The sequence below is a fragment of the Mesitornis unicolor genome, unplaced genomic scaffold (genome assembly GCF_000695765.1).
Source record: "Mesitornis unicolor isolate BGI_N332 unplaced genomic scaffold, ASM69576v1 scaffold19371, whole genome shotgun sequence".
In the NCBI taxonomy this organism is placed as follows: domain Eukaryota; kingdom Metazoa; phylum Chordata; class Aves; order Mesitornithiformes; family Mesitornithidae; genus Mesitornis; species Mesitornis unicolor.
Genome location: NW_010163332.1, coordinates 2289 through 13358, shown reverse-complemented (window position 1 = coordinate 13358; position 11070 = coordinate 2289). Strand labels below are relative to the sequence as shown.

The window sequence follows — 11070 nt, the reverse complement described above, 5'->3', positions numbered from 1 at the left end:
CCTGCCGGGGCCCAGGCGAGCCCGGCACGCTCAGCCGCCAGCTGCCCGGCTGCTGAATTGGCTGCTCTGGAGGAGGAAAATCTCAGAGGAGAGATCCTTGGCTCTGGGAGAGACATGGAGGATGTGCCAGGCAATGCAGCAGCAGCGCCGTGCCGGCAACTGCTCCACAAAGCACCACAACGGCGGCTTGGACAGAACCACCCACGTCCCCAGTGCTGGAGGGGGCTACAACAGCACCGGGTCAGATGCTTAAGAGCACAATTGGCAAAAACAGCCAAAAAACCCCAGCAGCACCACGACATCCAGCCCCGTGTGCGGTACCTGAATGCCTGCGTGACTGCACAGGTAGAAGTCGAACTCAAAGGGGTGGGTGATGTTGGTATCCACTGTTGTTCCTGCTGGGATGTTCCCACTCTTCCCAATCTACAAGGAACAGAAAGAGAGACCCAAGCACTGCAGAGTTTGGTTATTTCCAGCTGCCCAGAGCACCGTCTGTAACACATCCTGTGCTCGTCCCCATCTCAGTGTGAGAGCCCACGCAGAGCTGCGGCCCCAGTGCCCATTTAGGGGGACAGGAGCAGCCGATCCTGCTCTGCTCCCTGCCCGAACAGGCTGGCTGGCATTTTCTGCAAGCATCAACACTGGGCACGACACGGACACAGAGCCAACGGCATCAGGAGGAAAGCAGGGTGAGAGCTGGGCACCGGCCCATCCTGCTGCAGAAACGAGGATTAAGTGAGCAGAACCCCAGGGATCTCTGCAGAGAGCGCACGCCAGAGTCTCTGCATGAGGTGTCGCGGCTCTGCACCCTCGTCAAAACCTGTCCTCAGCCCCCAAGATTAAATCTTGGTGCTCAGGTAAAGCCAGAGAGTGGTTAGACTACATCTAACCACCACATTTAGACCAAATCTAGGAAAAGCTGCAGCAAGCGGTGCTACCGCACAGCACACAGGGACACGCCGTGAGCAGGCAGGGGGTTATTCATCCCGTCACGTCAGCGGCCACAGCTATCACCAAAACAACAGATGTTTGCAGCTGACAGAGGCTATTTCAAGAGAGCCACCGGGATCATCAGCACCCCGTAACTCACCCTAACACCACACAGCTGCCTGGCTCTCTAGAAGCAGCCTAATCCGCATGGCTGCAGGAGTCAACCGAGCAGCGTTTAATTCAAGGAAGGGCTCTCTGCCTGCCCAAAGCTTTCCCCTCGGCAAGGCCAGGGCTGGCTCTTCCTAAAGGGCGGGGATGAATCAGCCGCCCCGGCACCCCACAGTGCTCACCCTCTCGTTCTTGTCTGCGCAGAAGAGCCGGGTGTGATGCCTTTTCTGGACGACGATGTAGGTGATGCCGGGCTGGTAATCCTTTTCCAGTTTGATGCAGGCGTCTCGGATCGCCAGGAGCTCGTAGTGAAGGATCTGGAGAGACAAACGCCCACGGAGTGAGGGGATGCACCCGCACCCATCCATCCCCGTGCACCCTGGGGAACCCACGGGTCCTCACCTGCGGGAGCTGCCCCTCGGGAACGCCGTCGCGGTAGAAGATGATCCTGGTGGGTTTGAAGCGGGTGGATTTGTAGAACTGGATGAGCAGCTCCCTCACCATGTAGGACAAGTCCTCGATGATCTCCTGGCGAGGACGCTGCACGCGCACCGTGGCACAGTAGCGGCTGGGGTGGGCGTCCATGCTGCCCACAACCTGCAGCGACAGCGACGGGCCCATGCATTACGACAGGGCACGGGGGACATGGGACACTCCTGGCCCCTGCCTCCTTCCAACACCCACAGCACAGCACCCAAGCTCACAGATGGGGAGATGGGACAGCAAATACTGTGTGGGCAACCAGCACCCAAAGGGACATCCCTGGTCGTGGCCACGTCCTGGTTTCACACTTGGCTGTGCCCTTTGTGGTGGTTATGGGAATTTCCAGTGAAATAACACAGCTGCTGTCACTGGGCGATGCGGCTGCAGGGGCTGTGGCTGCTCTGCCCCAGCTCCTCCGATGCAGGGGCACAGGGAGCAGGGCTGCCCTTCTCCCTCCATCCCTCACTCAAGGGTTTTTGGCTCTCAGGAAGGACTGTGTGACCCCAAACCCTGCTCTGCTGTTTCACCCCAGATACCAAATCCCACGCCAGCTGCAACGCCGCTGCGTTAACACTGCTGCTGGTGGTCAAATCACAGCAACACCAAGCAGCTTTGCCTCGGTTGGTCCTCACCCCTTCAACAGCCACACAACCAACCCTGCCCACCCCAGGCTGCCCAGGGACCCCTGCCCAAAAGGGGACTGGAGCAGGTCAGCGTTTGCCATCTGCCAGCACCACGTCCGTGCCCCAGACGCTGAGCTCTGCCTCGCTGGCTCTGCCACCTCCCGAGGACACAGCAGGGCCGAGTCACCGCACAGCGGCCGTGGAGCAGGGAGTTCCCATCACAGCTGGGTGCTCCGGAGGGGAGACCTCAAAGGCATCAGGGCAGAGAGGCCAAGGGCAGCCGGGCTCAGCTGTGATGCAGGGCCAGGGTGCAGAGTGAGTCATGGGTGCCAAAACAGGCACCAACCCACGCCGGGAGACAAACACGCGGCTGCTTCACTGCACCGCATGGTCCACATCCCCCCGAGTGGAGGGAAAGCACCAAGGACCCCACATCCTCCACAGCACCGGGCCCCTGCCCTCAGCCCCGGTTTCACTTTTGCTTCGCAAAGGGAGCTCTGGGGTCTGGGCTGCGCCAGTGGAGCCGATGTGATCCACACAAACCTTTCCTTCGGCCTCAGCCATGGACCCCCCTACTGTCTGATAAACAGACCAAGGACAAGATCAAGGCCATCTGAAGTCTTGATCCTTCTCCTCCCCTGCAGCTTCAAAAAAGCTTTTTTAAGAAAAAAAAAAAAACCACCCCGCAGCGGTCCTGTACAAAAACACACAGAAAATGTTTTCGGAGTGGAAGCGCCGCCGCCAGGAAACAGACTGTTCTGTCCCACCCACACCTCCAGCAAACGGCCAAGAGCGTTTCCCAACCCCTTCTAATTAAGAAAAAAACATTCCTCCATTTCCACGCCAAGGAAAACCTGAGCTAGGAGTCCTGGAAAGTGAAGAACTTCATAGGAAAACGCTGACGTGCTCCATTAAAACAGACGCTGCCAGAACCTGACACTGCTCTCACCCCAGCGAGCGCAAGGCAAGGTCCCAGAGGCACGAGCTGGCGCCCAGCATCCCTGGGACGTGACCACGCTTCCCTCGATGCATGCTCTGTATTGATCTGGGGTGAAGGCAAACCCTCCTCCCCAACACAGCCCGCTCACCCCAGCTCCCCCATCCCCAAAACCCCAGCTCTCCCCACTGGGGAAGGTCCCAGGGCGACCGGGATGATTCGGGAGCACAGAGGCTGAGCCCCCTGTCCTGTCCTGTCCTGTCCTGTCCTGTCGGGCTGGGGTCCAGCAAATCACCAGCCCCATCTGCTGGCAGCTGCCGCCTCCCCAAAACCACAGCTCCTTTGCAGCGAGGCAGGAGGGGACTGGGGACCCCGGGAGTGGGAGCAGATAGGGCACAGGACTGATAGGGCATGGGAACACCCTGAGAAGAGCCACTGCGGGGACAGCAGTGACACAGCCCCTTTATGGACACACAAGTCCCGTCCCCGCAGGGCTCTTGGGCACTGAGCCTGGTGCAGGCAGGGAACTCACAGCCGTTATGGAGGGCTTCTTCCCGTCTCCGGCCGGGGGGTGAGTGACATCGGCCCCGAGGAAGATCACCGGCTGCTGAAAGACGGCAGAGCTGGCAGGAGAGAAGGGAAAGCAGAGGTCAGCCTCTGGGGACATCTCGGTACCACGCACAGCCCAACGCAGGAGAGATCCTCTGGGACATGTCCCAACCTCTGGGACCTGGCCTGAGTGCATCAACAGCCCACTGCAAGGTGAGAGAGGCTGCAAACCCCATTTCAAACAGCTGCCCACAGATCCCCTGTTCCCCAGGTAAAACCAGGCAGGCAGCACCACCAGGGCCTCGGGAAATGAGCCCCACAAGGCGAGAGGCAGCAGCACACGCACCGCTGGTGAGGCACAAGGATGTTGTTGATCCCGCCAAGCTTGACGTTGATCTTGAGGCAGAGGTTGGACAGGGTCTGCGGGGAGGTCTTCACCACGTTCTTGACCTGCACGCACTGCGTGGCCATTCCCAGCAGGGTGTCCCCAACGCGCTTCACCTCGGCTGCGGGCGAAGGAAGAAGATCAACACTCGAGCAATTGGCAACACAACCGCTGCCAGCGGCGCCCTCGGAAACGGGCAGAGAAATCAGCATGAGAGGAGCAGAGCCACAGCACAGCCCCTCTGCTCTCCCCGCTCCCCCGGCCCCACACGCACCGTACACCGGCGTTTTCCCCGGCAGGATGACGATGATGAGCTGAAGCCCTGAATAGGTGTTCTTGAGGTGGCGAAACATGGGCTCCACGCTGTCTGCGCCCTGGGCGTATTTGCAGAAACAGGGCTGGCCCTGGATGGGCATCCCCGCGTCCTTGGAGATCTTGCGCAGCTGGTCCGTGAAGTTCCTGCGCCCAGGAGGAGAAGCCGTCAGCCCCGAGACATCCACACCACAGCTCTGCTGCACCCCGGCCACGGCACAGGACAAACTGGGACATCACAACACCACGGCCGTGGTTTTACAGCGTCCAGCAAGCACACAGCATGGGAAATGCAGGACCAAGAGATGCCAGAGCTGAACCATCCCCTCCTGGTCCCCTCTCCCCCGGCACCGACTCCTCCTGAGGCGATGGAGCTGAGCCGATCCCCGTTACAATGCTGGGAGAGCGAGGAGCAGACCTGCTTGTTTCTGGATGGTTTGAAAAGCTCACCCTCACCCATCAAACCAAAGTGCTCAGCCACACCTGGGATTTTTGGATTGCCATGGATAAACTGGATCCAGGGAGACCCAGAGGGAGTGCGGGGCTCCCAGCTCTGCCCCAAAGGGTCCCATACTTTGAGCTGCTCCAAACCACCCCAAACGTTGACCAAACGGCCAGGAGGGGCACCCAAAATGCTCACCTTGATGCATCCGCTCTGGGTCAGGAGAAACCCAAGTCTGCAGCAGAATCCAAACCCAAGGTGACCGTTTCCCCAAATGAAATGAACTGTCCCCGCTGTGTCGCTTTGCTATCAGAGCAGACTCTCTAAGCTACCAAAGCTTTCCAGAAAACCTAAGACTTCTTGGTAATAAAAACCCGTGGCGACTTAGGATGCTTCCTACTGAATCATGTTATTTCAGAAAGGGTACTGGGGAAGCTTTTAATTCAATATCCCTCACAGCCCTGCCTCTCCGAGGAGGCTCGGCTGAGAAGGGTTCAACGCAGCTTCAGGGCTGGCACTATCCCATCACAACACTGCAGTGTCCCCATGCCAGGAGCAGAGCGAGCACGGCCCCACTGCCACCGAGCGCTGCCGAGCGCCGCTGGGTGCGCTCCCCTCGGCCTGGCAGCCACTGCCATGGCTCAGGGCCCTGTGTGCAGCCAGGATAAACACCAGGCACCCCGGGTACACTGAGACAGCACCCAACAGCCAGGCGAACCCCACCGCATCTGCACCACGGGCACCGAGAGCCAGCGCTAGGGATGGAGGATGCGCAGAGCTGGGAGCACCACGGCTCCCCCACGTCCCCCCACCACGGCCCCTTTCCTTACTTCAGCACCTCCTCTCGACACTGCTTCTGCGGGGCAAAGCAGGCGATGGCCCAGACCTTGATCTCGATGCCGTTGTAGAACTGCTTCCCTCGCATGTCCCACACGCCCTGGTTGGGAGTGGCGATGGCCCGGTTCTGCAAGGCAAACAGGGTCACAGCGCTGCCGTGTCCTGCCCGGCCCCATGGAGCACCCCATGAGCCACGGTTCTGCTCCCCAGCACCAAAACAGGCACCCTCAATAGAGCCAACCCCTGCATTGTCAGGGTCTGATGGGCAATTCAGCCTCTCAGCTCCTCAGAGGTGATGGAAAACTCACCCTGAGCATCCCTCTCCCCTTCAGATCACTTTTGTGTCACCAATTGACTCTTGGCTACAGCTTTCAGAATTATATTGCAAGAAACCCCAAACTCAAGGCACTCCAATAAAAAAATGCCAGTTGTAACCAACATTACTGAAGGCAGCACTAATTTTGTTCGGGAACAGCGTTTTCAGGTGCGAAAGCGTCTCTGCACAACGCAGCCCTGCTTACCCTGCCTCCGTACTGCAGGATGGGCGCTGGCAGCACCCTCCCCGTCACCTCCGTCATGTCATCCTTCACCTTGATCCCAAACTCCTGGATGTACGGGTCCAGGTTGTAGCTGGCGTTCTTCATCTGCAGAGGGAAGGAAGGGCCATGGGAGGGAGCCAAGTGCTGCATCGCAGGCAGCTTCGGCTGCCCCAGGAACACGGGCACCCAAAGCCACGTCCTCTACTCAAGTCCTTGCTGTAAGGGGAGGGCAAATGGCTCAACACAAAGAGCCCAATCCCGTCCTCTAAACTGACCCATGGGACCCGATTTCTGACCAACGCAATCGAGAGCAGAGCCTGCTTCAATGGGAAGGTTCAGACTGGCATGAGACTCAGCTTTTTTTTCAATGTCCTTGGAATATCCAATGTCCCCGGCTTCAGGAGCCCACAGACGTTGGTTTGGGTCACACCAGCACCACGAACCACTCCTGCCTGGCCCCTCGCTGACCTGCAGAGCTCCTGCATCGCAGCCCCGCAGCGCAGTCCCCACAGACGCCCCAAGCCGGGGCCATTTCTCTAATTTTTTTTTTAGTTCCAGCTCCCTTTGGCTCAGCTTCCAGCAGCGCAAGGACCTGAATTTGCCGCACACGAGTTTCCACGGTCACTTTGAGCTGGGCTCCTCTATGTAAGTGTCCATTACACACACACAGGCGTCTCCGACCGGGGAGTCAGTGAGAACTGGGGGATAAAACCAAGCCACGAACCCCCCAGCATCTTCTGAGCGGGTCACAGCAGGACCACGAGGTTCACCACAGACACAATGCCACCAGCGCCCAGCCTGACATTGTCCCTGCCGCCCCTCGTGCCACGTACCAGGCGACTGATTTCCTCCTGCCTGTCCGGGGCAGACCTGGCCGTTGCTTTAATCATGGTTGACGTCTGATTATCTGTGAGCTTCTTGATGCACCGCTGGCCCGCCACGATGTTACAGACCTGCACGGGAGGGGACAGACACCAACCACGCATTAGGGATGGGCGACACACGGGGGTCCACATCTGAGCTGCCCATGGCTACAGCCAGCCCCAAACCAGAGGGGCTGAGCCTGCAGCTGCAGGAAAATGAGATTTTAATGGCGTTTTTCCTCCTTCATTTACCAGCAGCAGCTCTTGCCAGGTCAACATTGAGGCAACTGACTGCAGAATACCGTCACGCATCTGCCAGCAAAAGCCACTTGCCTTTGCTTTGCGCGGTGCCCGAAAGCCGGGGCAGAGCCAACACTCACCTCCAAGGGCAGGTAGGTGTGCTTCTGCTCCTGGCCAACCTGCAGGCAGGGCAGGTGGGGGTATTTCAGCTGCAGGTTGTATTTCTGCTTGAAGTACTGAGCCACGGTGCACTCCACGGTCTGACCGCTCTCCAGCTGCAGGGGGAACCTGGCAGGGGCAGGACACGGAGGATGCACCCACTCAGAACGGGCCCCGTGGACCCCAGCCCCGCTTGTGCTGCCTGGGATCGGGGAGCTGGGTCCCAGCTGGGATACCCAGACAGCAAATAAAGAGCAGAAGGGTGGTATTTCCAGAAATCCACTCAGGAATACTCTGATCCCAGTGCGGGACTCGGCTCCCTAAATAAAGCTCGTCCTCGCTAATCCAGTTAATCAGGGCGAGTGTTTACAGCAGGACATGCCACGCGTGCCGCTCCAGGTACAGACACAGCGCTGCCACGGGGGGATGTCTGTGCTTGGTGCCCTCCCTGGAACAAGACTTTCTGCCAGCGCTCAGGTTTGCAGAGCACAAGCCAAAATTTCTTGTTGCTCTGGGGTTTTTTGGGTTTCTGTTGTTTTTATTACAGTGGGGAGCAGGGCAGCCCCCCAACAACGAGGGGTGCCCAGAGGCCCAGCCTGCTCCCAGGCACACGCCAAACGATTTCAAAGCAGGGAACGGCTTCATCCCCCGACAAAGCTTCTGCTTCGGCAGCGTCTATTTTAAGCAAGGAGCAAACCAAACTTGGAGGCGAGACACAGCATCCCCTGCGCTCCCCCCATCCCCGCATCCCCTCACGGCGCGGAGCCGCTGGACCCGCAGCCCCGGACACGGCCCCTTTGGCCATCGCGGGTTGGTGATTCCCGTCCAGCTCTCCCCAACGACAGCAGCTGCCAAAATCCAGAGCAGCGCAGGTTTTCCAAGGGCATCTTCCCACCCGCCTTACGTCTGGTGGACACAGCATCCCCTGCGCTCCCCCCATCCCCGCATCCCCTCACGGCGCGGAGCCGCTGGACCCGCAGCCCCGGACACGGCCCCTTTGGCCATCGCGGGTTGGTGATTCCCGTCCAGCTCTCCCCAACGACAGCAGCTGCCAAAATCCAGAGCAGCGCAGGTTTTCCAAGGGCATCTTCCCACCCGCCTTACGTCTGGTGGCTGGCCGGCCGCCGGGTGACGTTACACACGCGGTATTTCCTCTTCATCTGCCCGCAGTGGGTCACCTCCACTTTCAGACCTGAGGGGTGACAGGGACACACTGCAGGGTCAAGGTGGGAGCCATTCCCCTTCACCCAACCTCCCCGGGATGTCACCAGCATCAGCCTTAAATAATTAACCATTCGCAGAGCAGACGAGCTTGCAGGGCACGATGGAGGCAACGGTGCCCCAGGAGGTGTTTTAGATGTGCACCCCCATACCCACACTCGCTGCAGGGGCTGGGTGGGAGACGAGGCAGGGCCAGCGTGTGGGGACCCAGGGGGCTCTACCTTTGATCTCCTTGGTGAAACGCACTCTCTGCGAGTCTGTCAGGGGCTTCGGCTGCTCGTCGATGTTCCGGATGTCCAGCACCTCACACATGAACTCGATGACGGGCTGGGCTTTGTAGAAGGCGGTGGCCGACACTGCGGGACAGACACAACGATGCCTCTCTGCTCCCCCCAGCAGCCGGACCTGGCCCAAGCGCCGGCCGGATCCAGGCTCCCCACGCACACCCAGCCCCAGAGCTGCAGCTCCCCAGCATGGAAAACAACTCACCGTCGATGTTGAGCATCATCTTCCACATGGCAGGCCTGACCGACTGGTTGAACCCGAACCAGACCTCCCTGCCGCCTCCCAGGGGGTGGTAATAACCTTCAGGGGGGGAGAAGAAGGAGCGGCCGACGGGGGTGTACCTACAAACCAGGGCGAACCGCGTCAGACAGCGCACGCTGCAGCGACCATGAAACACCCCCAGCCCCAGTGACCCACTGCTCGCACCACCGGCTGCATCACCCCGTGCATTTCCTTTGCAGGAGCATCTGGAGTGATGGCACCAAGCAGTGGGCACGGCCACCTCCTCCCAGAGGCCACCAAGCCCTCCTCCCAGAGGCCGGTCCCAGCCACCGCAGCTGCTCCCCTCCCCGGTGCAGGTACCTCATGGATGCCAGGTGCCTCATGGCCACGTCCAGCGCCTGGACGGACTCCAGGGGCACGGGGATCTGCCCGCTGACCAGCGCCTCGTGCAGCATGCGCCAGCTGACGATGGCCATCCATTTGATCGAGACCTTAAATATCCTGTCCTTGCCTTCCCCCGGGATCGTCACCTCAAAGTCAACCTGGGTGCAAAGGGAAGGGAAGCAGTGGTGGCATCCCTGCAAGGGGAGGAGGTTTTTGGAGCTGGTGGCAGGTCCCCGTGCTCGCCACCCCTCTTACCCTCTCGTTTCCAATGGGCAATGCCGTGACTGTGTAGATGTTCTTCTTCCCATCGTAGACCGGCTTTCGGTCGCCGAAGATCTGCGGTTTGAAGTGCTGCACCATGTACTCCACAACCTCCCTGCGCAGGCGAGCGGGGCGAGAGGAGAGAAGGGCAAGGTTCTTTATTGCAGGGTCCTTCACAACCCAACGCCTCCTGCATCCCACCCCATCCCCAGCCCCCCTACCCAGGCACCAGACAGCAAAGTGGGGTCCCCCCCGGGCAGGAGGGCTCCCAAACAAGCAGCTGGGAGTGATTCACTGCCCATGGCTACCAACAGCATCTGCTTGCTGGCCTTCGGGGCGCAGAGCTACCCGGGGCAGGAGGGGACGAGTAAGACATCAAAAAGAACAACAAAGAAAAGTACGCGATGGCCCGAGCTCTGGGGGCTGCTATTTTTAAACAGGAGATCGCTGCCAAAACAGCACAGCTGCTGCTGCAGAGGGACTGTGCTGAGGGTCAGGACCTCCGAGGCTGCCGGGGGCAGGAGCCAGCGCTGCGACCCCGGCCACCACGTCCCCCTGAGGGCTCCCACCCGTGGAGGGGGACACAGGCACCGACGGAGCCTCCAGGAGGAAACTGGGAGCGGGAAACGAGTGCCAAAACCTCTAATACTTGCCTTACCTGTTGACTCTGCGTGGACATTTGTCGGGTTTGATATCCACTTCATAATGGTACACATCGATCTTGGGAATGTCCACTTCAAAGTAGTTGGCCAAGAGCTTGATGGGTTTCCCGACCGTTCCTATCCCGGGCCGGCGCGGCGCTTGAAATACCTGCTGCAAGGGGGGCAGGTACGCGCCTGCAGCTGCGGGGAGAGCAGAGGGGTCAGCGGGGCTGGGAGAGACCCCAGACGGACAGACAGACGGACAACGCAGAGTCACAGCGCCCTCCATCACCGCATCTAAGCCAGGTCTCCCACTGCTGCAGCACCTCCACGCTGCGCCGCAACTTCTGTTGTGCGCAGTAACCGTCCCAATACGCAAACAACCAGAGCAGCAGCAAGAAACTCCTCAGGTCTGGGATTAAAACCAAGCAGAGCCTGGGATCTGCGCCGAGAGCTCGCCAGGGGCCTGCAGCAGCAGCAGTGATCTTCCTGCAGCACCAGGAGACACTGAGCCAGTGAAGGTGCGTTCAGACCAAGGCCTCCCAGGGCCGTGCTGTGTTTTTATGGCCCATCCCTTCCCTAGAGGTTG

At 59.8% G+C, this 11070-nt stretch overlaps 1 protein-coding gene across 1 annotated transcript in view; it reads right to left on the bottom strand.

Moving 5' to 3' along the window:
* Window positions 1–10680, bottom strand: part of LOC104548037 (protein argonaute-1) — a 12385-nt gene extending 1705 nt beyond the window's left edge. The window contains exons 1-16 of the mRNA XM_010193940.1: window positions 10499–10680; window positions 9835–9955; window positions 9556–9737; window positions 9178–9314; window positions 8910–9044; window positions 8572–8659; window positions 7449–7596; window positions 7039–7158; window positions 6188–6310; window positions 5660–5793; window positions 4350–4534; window positions 4037–4196; window positions 3674–3764; window positions 1501–1695; window positions 1281–1415; window positions 322–423 (exon numbers count right to left, since the gene is read on the bottom strand). Of these exons, the coding sequence (XP_010192242.1) occupies window positions 322–423; window positions 1281–1415; window positions 1501–1695; window positions 3674–3764; window positions 4037–4196; window positions 4350–4534; window positions 5660–5793; window positions 6188–6310; window positions 7039–7158; window positions 7449–7596; window positions 8572–8659; window positions 8910–9044; window positions 9178–9314; window positions 9556–9737; window positions 9835–9939 (2040 nt within the window). The 5' untranslated portion in view covers window positions 9940–9955; window positions 10499–10680. The remainder of the gene's footprint in view (window positions 1–321; window positions 424–1280; window positions 1416–1500; window positions 1696–3673; window positions 3765–4036; window positions 4197–4349; window positions 4535–5659; window positions 5794–6187; window positions 6311–7038; window positions 7159–7448; window positions 7597–8571; window positions 8660–8909; window positions 9045–9177; window positions 9315–9555; window positions 9738–9834; window positions 9956–10498) is intronic.
* Window positions 10681–11070: the final 390 nt, after the last annotated feature.